At 36.6% G+C, this 20978-nt stretch overlaps 1 protein-coding gene across 3 annotated transcripts in view; it reads left to right on the top strand.

The window, feature by feature from the left end:
- NIPBL (NIPBL cohesin loading factor) overlaps positions 1 to 18254 on the top strand; it is a 187960-nt gene extending 169706 nt beyond the window's left edge. For 2 of the 3 annotated variants that reach the window (XM_080677539.1, XM_080677541.1), the window contains 9 exons: positions 429 to 602; positions 1002 to 1192; positions 4058 to 4165; positions 4634 to 4834; positions 8360 to 8506; positions 11966 to 12240; positions 13906 to 14080; positions 16217 to 16405; positions 16960 to 18254. In XM_080677539.1, the coding sequence (XP_080533665.1) occupies positions 429 to 602; positions 1002 to 1192; positions 4058 to 4165; positions 4634 to 4834; positions 8360 to 8506; positions 11966 to 12240; positions 13906 to 14080; positions 16217 to 16405; positions 16960 to 17325 (1826 nt within the window). In that variant the 3' untranslated portion in view covers positions 17326 to 18254. Of the gene's footprint in view, positions 1 to 428; positions 603 to 1001; positions 1193 to 4057; positions 4166 to 4633; positions 4835 to 8359; positions 8507 to 11965; positions 12241 to 13905; positions 14081 to 16216; positions 16447 to 16959 lie in introns of all 3 variants that reach the window. The other variant, XM_080677540.1, reaches the window with a different exon arrangement.
- The last annotated feature ends 2724 nt before the right edge of the window (positions 18255 to 20978 follow it).

Raw genomic sequence — 20978 nt, 5'->3', positions numbered from 1 at the left:
TCCTGAAAACATCCCTTTGAGGTAGGTGGGTGGTAAATATTATTGTCCCCAATTTTACAGATGGAGAATTGAGGCACAGAGAGATTATGTGACACACCCAAGGTCACACTACAAGTCAGTGGTGGAGCCAGAAATAGAACCCAAGACTCCTGACTCCTAATCTATTCCCCTAGCCAGTAGACCCTGCTCCCTCCTCAAGGTTTCCTCTTGTGTGAAATACTCCTTTGAAATGCAATTTCTTGTTTTTAATTCATGGGGAAAGAAGTGCCTGCTCTAATACTTCTCTAGGTAAGGCCACCAGCATATTCTTCCAGTCATTTTAAGTTTTGAAATAAGGAGTTTTTTATGTAATTTATCAACATTGTCACTAAATGTTATATTTAATTTTACTATGACTATATCAAAAGATTTTTTTCTCATTTCTTTAGGATTTGCCTTCATTCAGCATCCAAGTCTAATGTTTGAGCAAGAGGTGAAAAATCTATATAATAATATCTTATCTGATAAGAACTCCTCAGTAAATTTAAAAATACAAGTGTTAAAAAACCTCCAGACCTACCTACAAGAAGAGGATACACGAATGCAGCAGGCAGATAGAGACTGTAAGTGAAAATATATTTTTTAATGTTGCAGTGTGGCTACAATTAGAATACTCTGACTCATTTTTAATCCAGGTATCAAAATTTCCTTATCTATTAGATGAAGGAATTCAGTTCAGAAGGAGTCCTTAAGTCCATATCTAGGCTTAAGGGTTTTCATAAACTCCCTAAAATTATACAATTTAATATAGGTGTAGACATTAACATTTTGAGGGAGGAGAGGGATTGTAGTTATCAGGTTCTCAAACGGACCTCTAACGAAGACCAAAAAAAAAAAAAAATTACGAGCCATTGAGCCAGAGCACTAGCTCTAACGTTTTGTGCTTTTGGTTGTGGTCTGCTTTGGTATATTTAAGTAAAGGTTAGTGTACATGTTCTTAATATTTTTACTTCCTTTTGTAGGGAAGAAAGTTGCAAAACAGGAAGATTTAAAAGAAATGGGTGATGTTTCCTCAGGGATGAGTAGTTCCATCATGCAGCTTTACCTCAAACAGGTGCTTGAGGCGTTTTTTCACACCCAATCAAGTGTACGCCACTTTGCCCTAAATGTCATTGCATTGACTCTAAACCAAGGTCTTATTCATCCAGTTCAGGTAAGTGTGTTTTAGAAAGAAGAACTTATTAAAAGAGCCAGATTTGTTGTCATTTGATGACATTGTGATGAGATAATAAGTAGGTCTTTATTCCTCTTAGTTGTTAATTTGGAGTTGGATTTTTTTTTTTTTTTTTTTTTTTTGGTCCTATACTCTTGATTCCAAGTTTTAGTCCATCTCTTAGGTTGTCCTTACTGCAAATACTCATATATTTATAATGTTTATTAACAAACTTCCAATTTATATTGGCAGAACATGTACTCAGAATGATTTTCTAAGTAGAGATGATTGATTTGTTTTAATCCAAGTTGACTCATCCCAAAGAATCAACAGCATGAAATGTCAAGAGAGTTAACTGGGATAAGAACGTAATCTGTTAAACAGGGTGGATTTTTGTCCACAGAGAAGTATATCGTGTAATCTGAGCTCAGTTCCTTCATCTGTAAATTAGAGGTAACATCATCTCCCCACACCTCAAAGCATTGATGTGAGGATTAAATGATGTAATGAAGACATATTAGTGTTACTGAGGATTGGCAGCTAATGCTGATGTAGTAGTGTACATCTGACATGTTCAGTAGTGCCATAGGCTACAGAAGTGCATTTATTAGGTAAACAAAGCCCATTATCCTTCACCATTTTCATTTTGGCTATTTTTCATGGAACTTTTCCTAAAATATACTAAATGAAAATATGCTGTGTTCTTCCCTGTGTCCTGAGGCAAAGCACACTAATGAAACATGGTAAACATTACTTAGCCTGTGTTTCATGACTCGGGGTTATCATCATCACAATCACCTAATGTACAGTGGTATATTGAAACTAGAATTTTTGAGATACTTATAGCTCTCAAGTGGTTATGCTTAAATGGCCTCAGGTGGTTATGCTTTTTATTGCCACACTAGAGGCCCGGTGCATGAAATTCATGCACGGGTGGGGGGGTGTCCCTCAGCCCAGCCTGCACCCTCTCCAATCTGGGACCCCTCAAGGGATGTCCAACTGCCCATTTAGGCCCGATCCTAAAGGATCAGGCCTAAACGGGCAGTTGGACATCCCTCTCACAATCCAGGACTGCTGGCTCCCAACTGCTTCCCTGCTTACCTTCCTGATTGCCCCTAACCGCTTCTGCCTGCTAGCCTGATCACCCCCTAACCACTCCCCTGCCAGCCTGTTTGCCCCTAATTGCCCTCCCCTGCAGGCCTGGTCACCCCTAACTGCCCTCCCCTGCAGGCCTGGTCCCCCCCAACTGCTTTCCCCTGCAGGCCTGGGTCCCCCCCAACTGCCCTTCCCTGCAGGCCCGGTCACCCCAACTTCCCTCCTCTGCCAGCCTGGTCACCCCTAACTGCCCTCTCCTGCTGGCCATTTTGTGGCGGCCATCTTGTGTCCACATGGGGGCAGCCATCTTGTGTGTTGGAGTGATGGTCAATTTGCATATTACTCTTTTATTAGATAGGATATGCTTTATCTCTTGCTCTTCATACATACAATTTTTTCTGAATCATTTGATAGTAAGTTTCAGATGTTATGATTCATTATTACCTTTAAACATTTTAGTATATATTTTCTAAGAATAAGGATATTCTCTTAGAAAACCATAATGCAGTAATCAAATTCAGGAAATTTAACATTAATACATTATTATCTAATTTATAGTCTATTTTCAAATTTTGCCAGTTTACCCAATAATATTCTATAATGGACTTTATTTCTCATTGGTTTGGGATTTAATTCAGATCACTCATTTCAGTTAGTGTCATTTCTCCTTTCTTAAAGTTGTTTTTTTGTCTGTTTATTGTTTTTTTTCTGTCCTCACTATCTGATTCATATTCACCTAATTACTAATGGTGTTTCTTTTTTTTTTTTTAATTGATTTCAGAGAGGAAGGGAGAGGGAAAGAGAGATAGAAACATCAGTGATGAGAAAGAGAATTATTGATCAGCTACCTCCTGCATGTCCCACACTGGGCATCAAGCCCACAACCCCAGCATGTGCCCTGACCGGGAATCAAACTGTGACCTCCTGGTTCATAGGTTAACGCTCATCCACTGAGCCACATCAGCTGGGCAAAAGTGGTGTTTCTTGACTTTAGAAGTATAATAAATTTGCATATTAGCAAAATACTACCTATCCAATCATTGAAGCCATATCTAAAAATCAACTTTGTAGAAAAACATTTATATTTTCCTAGTTTTAACTAAAAGACAATACTTTTTGCCCTATTTTATCTTTACATAGTAAATGCAGTCAAGCTTGACAAATTATTGGATTACATATTTATAGTATACTAGAGGCCCCATGCACGAAAACTGCAGTCCAGGAGCCTTCGGGGATGTCCGACTGCCACGGAGGCGGCAGAGGCTCCCACCACCACCACTAAGCTCGCCAACCGTGAGCCCAGCTTCTGGCTGAGCGGCGCTTCCCCTGTGGGAGCGCACTGACCACCAGGGGGCAGCTCCTGCATTGAGCGTATGCCCCCTGGTGGTCAGTGCACATCATAGTGACCGGTCATTCCGCCATTTGGTCGATTTGCATATTAGCCTTCTATTATATAGAATATCATAGTCTTCATTGGATATTCTTAGTGTGGGAGCAGGGGGTTTTATGTTTAAAGCACCTTAAATTCACACTGAAATTGTTTAAATTTCACCACATCAGTATTTTTGCTTATGCTCCAGTGCTTTTTTGCTTTAAGCTAAATTTAAGGAAGAATAATCATTTTTAAAAGAACACTAAAACATGCCATTTAAGGGCCTATAAAACTAAATTCATATATTCCAGATATACATCGAGTTTTAACATATGTAAAGATACATATAGAGCTTTTGCTACTGTGATATCTTATAAATCCTGTATTTTTATTTCCAGTGTGTACCATATTTAATTGCTATGGGTACAGACCCAGAACCTGCTATGCGGAACAAGGCTGATCAGCAGCTTGTGGAAATAGACAAAAAATATGCTGGATTCATTCATGTATGTATTTTTAAATTGTATAACCTAAATTTAAACATCTTTCTTTAGTAAATCATTTATTTGGTGACTGTCCTGCCCATATTCCTACTAGAATAAAATATTTTGCTTAGTACTTACTTAAACATGCAACCAAGTTTGTCACCCCGAGGTGTTTATTCTAATTTAAAATGAACTCTTAAGGTAGAGGTAGAGGTGATAGTGCAGCAGGCACACTGGCACGCATGGGTTCTGGTTCTTACTGTTTGACCTTGAGAGTAATGGCTTTTCTGGGTCTTAACTTTTTCTTCTGTAAAATGAGGGGATTTCAATAAATGGTATTTAATGTTCTTCCAGTGTTGCATTCTATGATCTTGTTATTTATATAACAAAACCAAATGATGAAGTTAGCCTCACACTACAATGCTTAAAGTATATTTTTAATCTTACTTTTTATTTCCATGACAAACATGAGGCTTTTATTGATTTCAGATGAAAGCAGTGGCTGGTATGAAGATGTCTTACCAGGTACAACAGGCAATAAACACATGCCTGAAAGATCCTGTAAGGGGTTTCAGACAAGATGAGTCCTCTAGTGCTTTGTGTTCACACCTTTACTCCATGATCCGTGGAAACCGCCAACACAGACGAGCCTTTCTAATTTCTTTACTCAACCTCTTTGATGACACAGCAGTAAGCACAAAAACTTATTATTTTAAGAAAATAAGTGTTTTATAAATTTTATTCCTAAAGTAGTCACCAGTTTTAAAATATTACAGTTTCAGTAAATAATAGTGACCATGTTAAATGTGTGTGTGTTTTAGTCTTCTGTGTTAAATTCAAGGTATGTAGTCAAAATTGAACAGGAAATTTTGCATGGGAATAAATACAATGAGGGATAAAGTATAATTGTGTCTTCATAATGAGTGTCTTATAAACTTTGATAGCAGTTCCTTTAAATATAACTTTAAATATATTTTATTGATTTCAGAAAGAAAGGGAAGAGGGAGAGGAGATAGAAGCATCAGTGATGAGAGAATCATTAATTGGCTGCCTCCTGCATGTCCCCTACTGGGGATCGAGCCCACAACCCAGGCATGTGCACTGAGTGGGAACTGAACCGTGACCTCATGGTTCATAGGTTGACACTCTACCACTGAACTACATCAGCCAGGGCAAAGCATAGCTTTAATAAACTGTGTCACTAAACTATCATTTAGGGGGATAGATTAGATAGATTATATTAGATAGATAAATAGATGAATGAATAAATAAGTGAAATTTTACTTGTTTCTGTCAGATTCCAATATTGTTAGAATAACCATTCTAGGGTTTTGGCTGTTGAGATTCCCTTCTTGAAGAGCTCACATTTTTGTAAAAATAACTTGACCCTTTAGGCTATTGCACAAGTATCATTATCCAGAACTGTAAGCCAAGAAAAGAGAACATTTTATCCTTTAAACTTATCTCGTTATTTATTCATTCACTATACACAAATATCTATTCACACCTGCTGTCTGGTAGCCATTGTACTAGGACATGAACATAAAGTAGTAAATAGGAATATTGTGCTAAGAGTCCAAAATGATATGATACAGTGCTCTTGCCAATAAGGGATCTTACTTCCAGTTAGAGAGATAGCACACAAAATAAAGAAAATAGATAATAGTTAAGGTTAGCATACCCTGAGTAGCAGGTGGTTGGTGTCAGTGATACTGCTCTATTCCTTTATCACCTGAACTCCATTCCTGTGTGGTTTCATTGCCTTCTGTGTGCCATTGGCTTGTGTTCTGTCACCTTAGCATGTAAAGTGCTAAATCCAGCTCTTACCCTGCAGTACTTTCTTATTACTAACTCCAACAAAGGATGTCCGAGGAGGAACAAATTACTGAAGACTTAGGGAGATTAGATTAGATGGATTTACTATTTAAGGGAAGGGTAAAAACACAAAGATACAAAGATAAGAATATGTGGGAAACAATTAGTAGGTTGTTATTTGGAGCAGGAAGTTCATCGTGAGACATGTTTATGGAAGATCTTATAGACAGTGAAAGTGTCCAACAGCATTTTAGCATTGTGTTCACATTGGAGGTAATAATCTATTATGGCGACAATAGGAAAGAAAAGAATGGACATTAGGAAAGAAAAAATGTAATGTGAGGAACACGTTTGCTTGTTTTTTAGGAACACATGTTTTAGCATTGTCTTCACTTTCAAGGTAATGAGTTAAACTGTTCTGATGTTCTGAAAGGAAAGAAACATTGTGAGGGAGGAATAAAATAAGACTATGAAAAGAATAGTCAAAGGTAACTGGAATATTTTTGTGCTGAGCATTGGAAAAAATAATAGGATTGTTGCTAAAAGCAATTTGAGAAGGAGTTGGTTTGAGAAGAACATAGAAGAGGAATAGCCAAAGAGCATGGAGGAAAAACTACGGAAGGGAAGGTTTCAGGAAGGAAAGGGTGGATAGGAATGTTCATGCTGCTAAGAAGGCCAGGAGAATGTGAAGTAAAAAGATAGGGTGGGCTATTTGGTGGACAGAAACACTCAAGCAGTGAGGCACAAAAGCATGTTTTTAATTAAAAACAGTAGGGCAGATCTGGAAAGAGCAGCTCAAGACTATTCTTTTAAGAAATTTGGTTTTTGAAAGGAAGGAGCAGTATGGGACTTATTTTATGGCCCAAGTTGAAGAATTTCAAAATTCTTTTTAAATGTTTATTCAGAGTAGTCCTGAACATTTTCCGTTTTAGGAGGATAAATGTGTGTGTGTGTGTGTGTGTGTGTGTGTATACATATATATATGTCAACATTAAAACCAATAGGTGAGGTGGGGTTCTATGACTGCATCTCCCTAATTTTAACATGTAAGTGTTGATACATATTTAAAAACCAAAAATAGAGTAAGAGTCTCATGAACACCAATAGCAAGTATATCCCATCTGTCCTGTGGGATTTTTGTTGTGCTGTTGAGTTTTCTGTTGTTTGGATGACAGGATAGGAGAGAATGTTTTTTATCTTTTTTTTTTAAAGCTGTAAATGTGTTAAAGGAATTTAAATGTTAACATGTCTTTCATTTTATATTCTGTATGATCATGAATGCTAAAAGTCTCTATTACTTCTTTTTAAAGCAAACAACTAGTTGTAACCATAATTTTTTTCTTTAAGTTGTGCCTACTTCAGTTTCTCTTGTGTGAAACTGGTAGCACCGTCAGAAGGACTCTGATATTCTAAATTACATTTATGAAGGAAACTAGGTGTTTTATGAGTACATGAACTGTGTAGAGTTTTTAACCCACATATTAGTACTATAATTACCACTTATTGAGGGCAGACACTGTGTGTAACTGCTCTCCATATAGGTTAAGCACTTAGAATCACAATGATAAATAATTATGAATTTATATATATATAATTTTTGATAATGCGGTATGGGTTTATCATGAAGATCCCATATACTCTATTTATATATATAAAAGGCTAAGCAACCATCCAGCCATCTGACCAGTCAGTAGGTATGACGCACACTGACCACCAGGAGGCAGATGCTCAATGCAGGAGCTGCCGAGCTGTGGTGACTTGGCAGTGGCGTTTCTCAGATGGCACACCCTGGAACCAGAGAGGAGGGAGCCCGATTCCGGGGTGCATCACCCGAGAACCACCCTCTCGCATCCCCTTGGGGGATGTTGGAGAGCTTGTATCAGCCCAGTCCCTGCAGGCCAGGCCAAGGGACCCCACCTGCCAGTGGGGACTCGGCTCACTCCGCAGATGCCTTTTGAGCCCTGGCACCGCCCCAGGTGCAGCTGGCCGGGGAGGGACTGCAGGAGGTTGCCTCCAGGGCATGTCTGGCCTGTCTTGCCCAGTCCCACCCCCGCCAGCCACCTTCTAATTAATTTCCTTTCAATGTGCACGAATCCGTGCACCAGGGCATTAGTAAGAATATAAAGGGAATTCCACTTGGATGCCCTAAAAAATTTCACCTCTTCCCTTCTTGAAGTACTATGGTGTAAGTCGTGAAATCTCTTAAAATGGTAATAAGATTATTTTATAAAGTCCATTTCTGTTCCCTCTTCCTTTTCTTACCTTCCTCCCCCGTCACCCCCTTTCTCTGAAACATTAACTGAGATCAAAGTATTATGTAATATTTTTTCTGAAAATATTTGGATGGATTTCTAGATTATCCGCTAAACATGTACCTTTTTTTTTTTTTTTAATTTACAGAAAACAGAAGTGAATATGCTCTTGTATATAGCAGACAATCTAGCCTGTTTTCCATACCAGACACAGGAAGAGCCATTGTTTATAATGCATCACATAGACATTACACTCTCAGTTTCTGGTAGTAACCTACTGCAGTCATTCAAGGAGGTAAGTTACATACATCGCTATTCTTCGTGTATGTGTCGAAGTGCCAGCATGCTATTTTCACTGTTTTGTTTCTCATTCTTTTTATTCTTTTCACAGGTATATAAAGTCTTTCTAAATGAACTTATTGAAATCTGGGCAGTGCTTGAATTGGGGAGAGGAAGTGGGTTGCCATTTCATTTCTATTAAGAAACACCTAAAACCATTCCATTTCATATCATTTGGGTAGAATACATATACTTACCTGTATATATGGATTGTTCTATTGATGCCATCCATCCCAGTCCTTTATTTCTGTCACTTTAATTGTTTGGTGTCCTTTCATATATTCACTTAAACCCCATTGTAAAGTACCTTGCTAGTCTATAAATCTGGTAATGCTGTAGATCACAAAAGTACCCTGGAAGAGATATAGATAGCTTACAAAGAAACACGGGAAATGTATAATACTATTGATTTCCTTATTCTTGAAAACCAGCATCATAATTAAGTTGGTATATTGTGTACCTAAAACTTTACTAAGTTTGTTATAAACCTTATATCTTCTCTTTCTTGGTTTTTTAGGAGGAAGTGTAATTAGTTCAATTATAAAAGCACTTGTTGTAGCACTGGGCACATAGTTAGCACCTAGTAAATTTTTTATAAATTAATTGGAATATTTTTATGTACCTGATGATACAAGTAGATCTCATTTTACAAAGTCACATTGAACAAAATCCCTAGGTGTTTAATATGCACATTGAAGTTGGAAAAGTTAATTTCCCAGGAACTTTATTGTGTTCGTATTTTACTTCACTTACTATTGTGCATATACTTAGAAATGTTTCTCCTGTTTTATTTAACAGTTGCATTTTGAATAATTGCTTTGTAATCTAATATTTCACCTCTCTTAAACCCAACTGACTTTTCTTTTTTTAAATAGATAAGTTCCATAAAGTACAAAGAAACAATTTAAGTATTGAAGAAAAATTGCCTATTGCTGAAAAGTTTTTTTTTAATATGTTTTTATTGATTTTAGAGAGAGGAATGGGGAGAGAGAAAAAAAAAAAACATTGATGGGCTGCCTCCTGCATGCTCCCTACTGGGAATCGAGCCCTGGGAATGTACCCTGACCAGGATTGAACTGGCGACTTCTTGGTGCATGGGACGATGCTCAACCAACCGAGACACTAGCCAGGGCATGGAAAAATTCTTGAAAGGAAGACTTTAATAAAAGCTGGGAGCATTCAAGCCTACTGTATTCACCCAGTTAAATTATAATTACTGCTTTTTATCTATGTTGGTTCTCTTATATACCAAATTCATACTTCTATAACTAATTTATTTCATTACTTTCCTATAAGAAAATTATTAACCTTTGAATGATATTTTTTTTATTTTTTTTTTTCTGTTCATCAGATTTTTTTATTCACTTGACTTTTAGATTCACTTGTTGATCGATATGTATTTGTTGTTCATAATTTTTATCTTTACCTTTTTCTTCTTCCTCTTCTTAAAGAATACCTTTCAGCTTTTCATATACTACTGATTTGGTGGTGATGAACTCCTTTAGCTTTTTCTTATCTGTGAAGCTCTTTATCTGACCTTCAATTCTGAATGATAGCTTTGCTGGGTAGAGTAATCTTGGTTGTAGGTTCTTGCTATTCATCACTTTGAAAATTTCTTGCCATTCCCGTCTGGCCTGCATAGTTTCTGTTGAGAAATCAGCTGACAGTCGTATGGGTGCTCCCTTGTAGGTAACTAACTGTTTTTCTCTTGCTTTTAATATTCTCTCTTTGTCTTTTGCTCTTGGCATTTTAATTATGATATGTCTTGGTGTGGTCCTCTTTGGATTCCTTTTGTTTGGGGTTCTGTGCACTTCCTGGACTGTAAGTCTATTTCTTTCACCAGGTGGGGGAAGTTTTCTGTCATTATTTCTTCAAATAGGTTTTCAGTATCTTGCTCTCTCTCTTCTTCTGGCACCCCCATAATTCTGATGTTGGTACACTTGAAGTTGTCCCAGAGGCTCCTTACACTATCTTCACATTTTTGGATTCTTTTTGCTTTTCCGGTTGAGTGTTTTTTGCTTCTTTGTATTTCAAATCTTTGACTTGATTCTTGCGATCCTCTAGTCCAGTGGTCGGCAAACTCATTAGTCAACAGAGCGGCAAACCGCAGCTCACGAACCACATGTGGCTCATGAGCCACAGTTTGCCGACCACTGCTCTAGTCTGCTGTTAGATTTCTGTATAATATTTTTTATTTCAGTCAATGTATGCTTAATTTCTAGTTGGTCCTTTTTCATATCCTCAAGGGTCTCGCTAAATTTATCGGCCTTTTCTAGAAAATTCTTGAAAAACCTTATAACCGTAGTTTTGAACTCTATAACCAGTCGAAAGCTTTCCTCCATTTCTTTCATTTGTGATCTGTTTCTTTGTCTCTGCATTTTGGCTGCTTCCCTGAGTTGATAGAGTGGCTTTGTGTGCTAGGTGTCCTATAGGGCCCAGTGGCTCAGCCTCCCCAGTTACCTGAGGTGGACACGCTTGGTGCACCCTTTGTGGGCTGTGTGCACAGTCTTGTTGTAGTTAAGCCTTGATTGTTGTTGTTATCTCTGGGAGGAATTGACCTCCAGGCCAATTGGCTGTGAGGATCAGCTCTGTCTATGGTGGGAGAACTTCTGTGCTGGAGACAGCCTTATGAGATAAGACTTGCAAAAGCCTCTGTGCTCAGCTTGGATGGGGCGGAGTCTCAGGGCGGAGCAGACAGCATTGGTTTCCCATCAGCCCTGCCCTAATAGGCCCCTGTGTCTCAGTGTCCCATGGTAATTGCTGCAAGCACCTCTGAGAGAAAGCCGCCCTCAAGTTCTGCCTGCTGCCAGACAGTCCAGTTTCACACCATATGAGTCTGGGTCCCCAGAGTCTCGCCCGGAACTGGGGTTCAGCACAGTCGGGAGCTTTTGTCTCCCTCCTGATTGAGAAAGCCAGCCACGCACTCAGTTGCCAGTCCTCTCCGCGCGCACTCATCTCAGTACCTCTGCCTCCTGCAGCTCCTCTGAGTCTCAGTATGCTTTTTTCTTTCCTTCTATTTGTACAATTTCCACTCAGCCAGCCTTCCTGTGGTTCTGGATGATGTCCATTTTGTCTTTTAGTTGTAGTTTTGAAATTGTTGTGCAAGGCAGCAGTTTAGGTGTTTACCTATGCCGCCATCTTGGTTTCTCCCTCTGAATGATATTTTAGAAGAAGTCCTTTTTTTGGGGGGAAGGTGTTGGAGGAATGGATTATATATGATTGTATTTAGTCTTGGAACCTAGTAATTCTCCCAAGTGTTACACTTCCAGTCATTATTGAAAGGCAGAAGGTTTCAGTGTATACAATATTAATGTGAGGATGCCTTTTGAAGCTGTTAAATGCAGATATGTGTATTTGTTAGTGGTATTTTGTTTTGTTTTTTTAAAAAACAGAATAATTTTCTTCTTTTTTTCAGTCTATGGTAAAAGACAAAAGGAAAGAGAGAAAACCTTCACCTAGTAAAGAAAATGAGTCAAGCGAGAGTGAAGAAGAAGTCTCCAGGCCTCGGAAGTCACGGAAACGTGTAGATTCAGATTCAGACTCAGATGCAGAAGATGATATAAATTCGGTGATGAAATGTTTGCCAGAAAATTCAGCTCCCTTAATTGAGTTTGCAAATGTTTCCCAGGGTATTTTATTGCTTCTGATGTTAAAACAACATTTGAAGAATCTCTGTGGATTTTCTGATAGGTAAGGTTACGTAAGCAGGGAGAGAAAAAACTTTGTTCAAATCATAAATTATGAAATCCAGTTTTGCTTGCATGTTTATTTTAATATTAAAAATGCTCCTTTTTATGACTAGTATTTTGTTGTATAATAAACCATAATTTGTTCAGTCTATTATCAAACAGGAAAATGCATTTCTTTACTTGGTAATAATGCATTATAAATTAAAGGACTTATTTTGTTGATTTCCTTAAAAAGATCTTTTTTAAAAAAATGTATATGTTTTGATTGATTTCAGAGAGGAAGGGAGAGGGAGAGAGAAACATCAATGATGAGAGAGAATCATTGATCCACTGCCTCCTTCATGCCCCCTACTGGGGATCGAGCCGCAACCCAGGCATGTACCCTTGGCTGGAATCGAACCCGGGACCCTTCAGTCCGCAGACCGACGCTCCATCCTCTGAGCCAAACCAGCTAGGGCTCCTTAAAAAGATCTTATTAGAGAATTACGCTAATCTTAAAATAGATTGCAAATTTAAGTTTTTAAAGACCTATGAATGAAGAATAGATGTGGACCAACTAGACTAAGTTCTAACAGAACCAAACAGTCTTTATTTTTTTTTCTTTATTGATTAAGGTATTGCATATATGTCTTTATTCCCCCCCACCATTGCCCCCACTCATGCCCTCACCTCCCCACCCCCCGGTGTCTGTGTCCATTGGTTAGGCTAATAGGCATGCATACAAGTCCTTTGGTTGATTTCTCCCCCTTACCCCCACCCTCCCCTACCTTCCCTCAGAACCAAACAGTCTTTAATGCACTCTATAAAGTAAGAGAGAGAAAAGTACTATTTATTGTGAATGCCCCGTAATTTTATTCACTATTAGTCATTGTAGGTATCTCTTTTCCGCCTGTACCCATGGAATTGTGGTCATATCCCACATTCATTGCAAGCTTACATTAGGAATCACAAAGTCATATGTTCATAGAGGACAGATACTAAAATGAGTTCAGTGGACCTGGTATAATGTCAGAGGCAAACTGGAAAGAGCATGTTTCATCTAAAGGACTCAGATATTATTCAGATATTCATCAGCTTGTTGCCACGGAAAAGAGTGGGCACAGTGTGGCCACAGCTTCCACTCTTTCAAAAGAAGCTATATAATCCAGATTTTTATGACAAGTATTTTGATGTTAAATATTGGCAAAGTAATTTAAAATCTTATAAGGTATTCGGGCAGTGCTAAGGAGTTGAAAGATTTTTTAATCAGGGTTGTTAATATGAAACAGGTTTGTAAACAATCATTCTTGCTGCTGTGTAGGGAATAAATAGTTGGGGGTAGGGGGTTAAAAGGTAGGAGATAAACCAGTTGGGTGGTATTGAGTAATTATATTAAAACTCTTATATAATCACAATCATGGTGTTAAGTAGACATGCGATACTGCTGTCATTTAAATGATGCCTCTATTCAAGACACATACTGAGAGAAACAAGAGAATATTATTCTTTTTAATCTTTGCCCTTATATATTTACTTCCCTTTTTTAAATTATACTTACTTTGTATACAAGTTCACCAGTTAAAATCTGTATGAGAAAAAGTTTATTAGTAAATAAACTTTAACTAGAAGCAATTTAAATGTAAATGCCTGAAAATGTTTTAGTTAATGGTTTGATTTTCCCAAACAGTAAAATTCAGAAATATTCTCCATCTGAATCTGCAAAAGTATATGATAAAGCGATAAACCGAAAAACAGGAGTTCATTTTCATCCCAAGCAAACACTGGACTTCCTGCGCAGTGATATGGCTAATTCCAAAATCACTGAAGATGTGAAGAGGAGTATAGTAAAACAGTATCTAGATGTGAGTAGTAAAACCAAAATGTGTTTTCTTCCAATAATGGCTTTTATTTATTTTTTGTTGTTGTTGTTAATTCTCACACAAGGATATTTTTTCCATTGACTTTCAGAGAGAGTGGAAGGGAGAGGGAGAGACAGAGAGAGAAACATTGATTAGTTGCCTCCCACATGTGCCCTGACCAGGGCTGGGGATTGAGCCTGCAACTAAGGTACATACCCTTGACTGGAATTGAACCTGGGACCCTTCAGTCTGAGAGCCAATGCCCTATCCACTGAACCAAACTGGATAAGGCATTTTTTTTTATTTTTTATTTTTTAGAAAGAGGAAGGGAGAGAGAAAAAGAGAAAGAGAAACATGGATTTGTTGTTTCACTTATTTATGCATTCATTTGTTGATTCTTGTATGTGCCCTGACTGGGGATTGAGCCCACAACCTTGGTATATCGGGACAACACTCCAGCTAACATAGCTATCTGACCAGGGCAATAATGGCTTTTATTTTCAGTACATTTTGGGAGTGAGTTAGCTATGCTTTACATTGAAAGTAAGCTTCATGAACTGTCAAGATTATTTTTCTGTCTGGTTTTAAGGAGTTTCTATAAGCTTGCTTTCCCATTTCACACACTGTATCCTAATTATTTGTTCTTAGAAAGTACCAGCTCGCCACTAATTTTATTTTGGTGAAAATGAAAGTTTTTAGGAAAAAGCCATGCCTACTTATGTATTTTTTTTTTAATTCAATGGATTATTATATGGTGTAAATTTTATAAAAAGAAAAATTATGAAAAGTCATCCTCCTACCCTCTTTAGCCATTCTATTCCTCTTTATTCTGGCAGCCAATATCACTATTTTTGCATGTGTTCTTACAGAAGTATATATATGTACGTCTGTGTATCTCTTATTTATACCACTTAACAAGTATGTGAGTATGTGTGTATTAAATGTGCTTTTAAATCATCAGTAGGAAAATTTATAGAGACTGAAAATATAGAATAGAGTTTACCAGGGCTGAGAGTAGGGAGTTATTGAATGGATACAGTATGAGTTTCTATTGCTGAAAAAGTTTTGGAAATAATGGTGGTAATAGTTGCACAACATTGTAATATACTTAATGCCAGTGCATTAATTGAACACTTTAAAATGATTAAAATTGTAAATTTTATGTTCTGTATATTTCACTACAATAAAAATGTTTAATGTTTTTGGAGACTATTTTTTAAAATAAAGGTTTTGCTTTATTCTACTTAAAGCAGGTAGCTAAACATAACTAATAATGAATTTTTTTGACCAAGAATGAAACCTACACAACAGTTTTCATATTATTCATAGACTGTAATTCATATACTCTAAAGTAAAAAATTATTTTAGTTCTCATTTAATATCCTTTGCTTCCTCTAGTATCCTCTTGACTTGGCAGAGCACAAAGGGGGCAGAAAATTTTAAAATGTCTATCATTATTAATAAATCAGCTGATTGCTTGATGACTTGGACCAGCATCAGCCACCTCTGACTTAAGGTCCAAATCTGGCCCGCTGCCTGTTTTTGTAAATAAAGTTTTATTGAAACAGCCATGTCCATTCATTTATGTATTGTCTATAGCTACTTTCACACTACGATGGCTGTGAAAATTTTATTGCAGTAAATTTTTTACGATGGTATGTATAGTTGTGAAAGAGACTATATAGCCTGCAAAGATGGATATATTTACTCTCTGACTCTCTCTTTTTTTTAAAATATTTTATTGATTTTTTACAGAGAGGAAAGGGGAGGGATAGAGAGCTAGAAACATTGGATGAGAGAGAGACATCGACCAGCTGCCTCCCGCACACCCCCCACTGGGGATGTGCCCACAACCAAGGTACATGCCCTTGACCGGAATCGAACCTGGGACCCTTCAGTCCGCAGGCCGACGCTCTATCCACTGAGCCAAACCGGTTAGGGCTACTCTCTGACTCTTTACAGAGAATGCTTGCCAGCCCCAGACTTGGGCAATAGTTAAAATATATTTTACCCACACCAAACTCCGGGTATAGGGCCCATTTAGGGAATAAAAATGTTAAAGAAAAGAACATTTCGTGATTTGACTGTCTTGTTTGAAATATTTACTTAAAATTCAAAATTAATACCTTATTTTTATAGTTCAAACTTCTCATGGAACATCTGGACCCTGACGAAGAGGAAGAAGAAGGGGAGGTGTCAGCTAGCACAAATGCTCGGAACAAAGCAATTACCTCGCTGCTTGGAGGAGGCAGCCCTAAAAATAATGCAGCAGCAGAGACAGAAGATGATGAAAGTGATGGGGAGGATAGAGGAGGAGGCACTTCAGGGGTGAGGCGGAGGAGGAGTCAACGTATTTCGCAGCGTATTACGTAAAATGATTTTTATGTGCTTATATATGTCAGTCTTTTAAATGTACACCAAGTAATGTAATACTTATAAGAGAAAACATTTTGTAGATAGATTCTCTACTTAACCATTTATACATCCTTTTGTAGAAAGTTTAACATAAAGACAATAAAAAAAAACAGAAATGAGATTTATTCAGCATAAAGGATTATTAATTTTTATTTGGATTGTATTAATGTGTGTTATCCTTTTTTATTGTTGCTAAGTTTTATGTAGCTTTATGGTTCATATGTATATATAATTTTATATATCAATAAGAGTAAAGACACGGGTACAAATTAAGAGTTTTATGGTTTTACAAGTATATGTTAACCCCTTGGCGCTGGCGGTCACGGTGCGTCTCATTGCCGGCAATGGAAGTGTGCTGGGAAATCCCAACTCCCGGCGTCAAGGGATTAAAAGCAATAAAAACAATAATTTCACTAAAATTATTTTGTATAACACTTGGTCTTTTTTCCCCCCTCCCAATGTTTTAGTCATTGAGAAGGTCAAAACGAAATTCAGACTCTACGGAGTTGGCAGCACAGATGAATGAAAGTGTTGACGTCATGGATGTCATCGCTATTTGCTGTCCAAAGTACAAAGATCGACCACAAATTGCAAGAGTAGTACAGAAAACCAGCAGTGGCTTCAGTGTTCAGTGGATGGCAGGCTCCTACAGCGGCTCCTGGACTGAGGCTAAGCGCCGCGATGGCCGCAAACTGGTGCCTTGGGTAGACACTATTAAAGAGTCAGACATTATTTACAAAAAAATTGCTCTAACGAGTGCTAATAAGCTGACTAATAAAGTTGTTCAGACTTTACGATCCCTGTATGCCGCCAAGGATGGGACTTCCAGCTAATGAATTTGTACATGCAGCCAAATTTACAGGAATTTTTTTAAAAGGCAGAAAAACTTGAAATATCAACATTCTGGCAAAAAAAAAAAAATCAGTTTTATGAAGAGTAAGAATGGAACCTGGGATGCAGGAACAAAAGAAGGAAATGTTGGGCAAACATTTTTGTGGGAGCTCCCTTCGCTGTTGTGCAGCAGAAACAGATTCTCAGTTCATTTTTACTCCCACTGTATTATAGTTTAACAGAAATTGTTTATATCTTGGAAAAACTTTCTGTTTAAAAAATAAACAAGTGAATGTTGGAAATTAGTCTGTTAATGTTCTTAATAAAGTGTTCTTGGAGTTTAACCTAGCAGCGGATGGCTTTCTTTAGCTTAGCCCAGTTTCCAGGGAAGCATTGTTTTTTCCAGGCTGTAAAATGGCAGAATCTCCTGGATATATAATTTATTCTGTTGAAAAAAAAGCATGCAGTATCTATGACCTATCTGCAGAAGGAGTTTTTGTAAATGTAGATTTTGATGTATTAGGTCACCCTGAAAACAATACAAGAAAAGGGATCCCCAGGCAATCTGGTGGAGCGAATACTGCAATAAATTTTTTTACTTCTCTTTGTTACTTGTCTGTTTCCATTTGAATTTCTTATTGTAAAGATCTGTTTAAATCCATTTATATTATTTTGCAGTCTTTTATGTAAAATTTATTATATCACTGGTTTTCAAAGCGAAACATAAAATATTGTTTATATAGTTTGTATAGGCTGACTTCTGAATAATTGGTATCTATTATTTTCATTCCCATAAGAGGGTGTAAACAATTAACTCCAGGGTTTTATTGTATCCTGCAATATTTAGTATTAACTATATATGATTTAGCACTGTGCCAAACACATTTTCAAGAGTACATTTTGATATAAAAAGAAACTATAGTTTATTCTTTGTATGCTTCAATTTCTTTCTAGTGATTTCATGGTGGTAAAATTTATTTTTTTAAACTGAGTTCTGTGGGACAAAACTAGATTGGGTTTTTTCCCCTGTGGAATTTGTTTTATCAGCAAAAGATTTGAAGTGGCTTATGAAGACAATAAGATTTATTTATGAGAGAGTAAAATACCAGTTAAAAAGTATATAAGAATATAAAGTCCAGCATATAGAATACTGAAGAATAAAGATGTGGGTAAAAAAGCCAATTTTGAATGCCACGAGCCTAACGTAATCATGCCTGCTGTCATTTACTTACAAAAATTCTGCTGGTTAAGTATTTTATCCCTATTTTGTAGATAAGGAAAACTGAGGCTCAGAAGGATTCAATAATTTGTATGTGATTTAAATGTGGGGGTGGAGTAATCACATCTCACTACTCTAAGCTAATCGAATATCAAGTGCAAAGGAGATGATCCTTACTGAAAGGAAACCAGGATCTTCGAAATATATCTACTTGGGGATATATTCTGAGTGAGCATTAGGAACGAGGCACACAGTAGTAGTTAGGCTGTATCCTAGATGATGCTCACAGATGAATTGCTGTGCTTAAGAATTTTCCATATATTCTAAGTTACAATATTTTAGCTGTTAATAAATAAGCCAAATGTTGATATAACTCACAAGACTTAACATTTAAATATACAAACCAAAGTTTTCGGAAAGCAAATTTCTCAAATAAGAGTTTTGGGATCTTAACACAAAATTAAGTTAGGGCTTTTGTTGTCAGATATACAAAATTGAACTTTCCAAGTATATTTGAGATTTACAAAGTTCAATCTTACTCTATAGTTTGTTGATGTAGTAAGCCATATCTTTATTGACTGATATTGAAAAGAAAATGTTATATTTTACATAAAAATTTTCAAGTACCTTTTTATTAATATGAAAGTTTAGTGTTTATTTATTATTTTGACAAGTAATGGGTAGTTAAGAAAATCCATACCAAAATACAAATGTAGGAACAGAGTTTAGTTAACTCTAGGGGAAGAAAGACGTTTTAGAGACAATATATAGCTTACTCTGTTCAAATGTTGAGTATTTGCATTGTTAGCAGGTAACGGAAGCACACAGGCAATTTTTGATGACTATAGTCTATCATGAACACAGGTAAGTCAAAATGTTTTGTGCAATGTAGATCTTATAAAGAGCAAGCGTATTTATCCTATGCTCATTTAGGAAGTAAACTTAGCTAGTTCCATACACACCATTGTTAGTTGCACAAGGAACTCATTCTGGTTACAATTCCGATGTCCAAGTGGCCTGCATCTTCAGAAATATTGATATAAACTGGAAGGAACATTACTTTTGCAAGTATAAAACCCATCAGGTCATCCATTTGAAATAATGTAATTTGAAACGCTTAACAGTAATTTTCACTCTACAAAAATCCTACTTATTTGAACCTTTCACTGTTTGCCTTGCTCATTTTAAAACTAAAGTTTATTTAATCCCTTAGCTAATTTTTGTCATGGAAAGCATATTATTACACACATTTATATATTTATTTATTTGAAGGTTTTTCTAAATGCACTTCTTGTCCTATTGGTCCTATCTGAGAAACAGTTAAATGTAAATTTGGTATGATAGAAAGGTCACTAACCAAATTCAAGTTTGCATAGTTTATTGACCAAGGGGTCATAAAATCCCATGTGTTTTGCATACCACCCACCCTTCCTTTGTAAGACTCTATTGAATATTATTTTATTGCTCAAATTACAGTATACACACAATGTTTTTCCTGTTTAGAATTTTGTAAACTATTTTGGCTTTTTGTTATGGAATCACCACATATCCGTCACTGAGTTTCAATCATTCTGAACTTCTGACCAAACTTATTTGAGCTATGCCCCATACACTCCTCCCTCATGTTTTTCTGAAACAAATCCCATATTATTTCACTTATAAATACATCTTTAAATATTAATACTTGACATCAAAAAAACAGTAAGTGTTCAAATGTTCAATTTTCTCAATATGTTTTTTTTTTTTTTGGTCTTAATCCATATGTTTCTTCATTACCTTTTATTCTTTGCAAATTTTTATGAAGAAACTAAATTGTTTTGTCCCTGGATTCTTAAGAAAATGGTTGATTTTAAATAGAGGAACAACAGATGTTTTCTGGTTTGTAATCCTTTTTCTTACATTAATTTATTGTAGGTTTGAGAGACGTTGTCTCTCTTCCAAACTCATGCATTGTGCTTGAGCCTGCGTAACTAGGACAGAGGTACCATTACGGACTTAATGAAGTGAGGTAGGTTCAGTTTTCAGAAAGATAGTGATAAACATTTAATCCTTTGAATTTTAGTTGGCAAATGCTATGCAGACGAAGATCAACTAAAGTAAGGAAATAAGTTTAAATAACATGTTACCCTGTGATTCAAGATCTGGTCAGAAATTTGTTAACTGCTTGAAATAAGTGGATTACAGGCTGTAATTATTTTATAGTTTATAGGCATTACAGGTTTTTTATAAAGTGGAATTTTGCATTTATGTTTGTATTTGTGACTTTATTTCATTGTTTAATTATTACTTTGTCATATAGTCTTTAGTGTATTCACCCTCGACAATAGCCTTTCTTCTGCTAAGACATGGCAGTATAAGCTTGTCTTGATAGTAACTTGCTTATGATTAAGGGCTTACCCGTATTAGATTTAGATCCTGAAACAAAGAACAGACAAA

This window comes from Plecotus auritus (genome assembly GCF_963455305.1).
Source record: "Plecotus auritus genome assembly, chromosome: 7".
Taxonomy (NCBI): Eukaryota; Metazoa; Chordata; class Mammalia; order Chiroptera; family Vespertilionidae; genus Plecotus; species Plecotus auritus.
The sequence above is the reverse complement of the archived record's forward strand: the minus strand, read 5'-3'. Positions and strand labels throughout refer to the sequence as shown.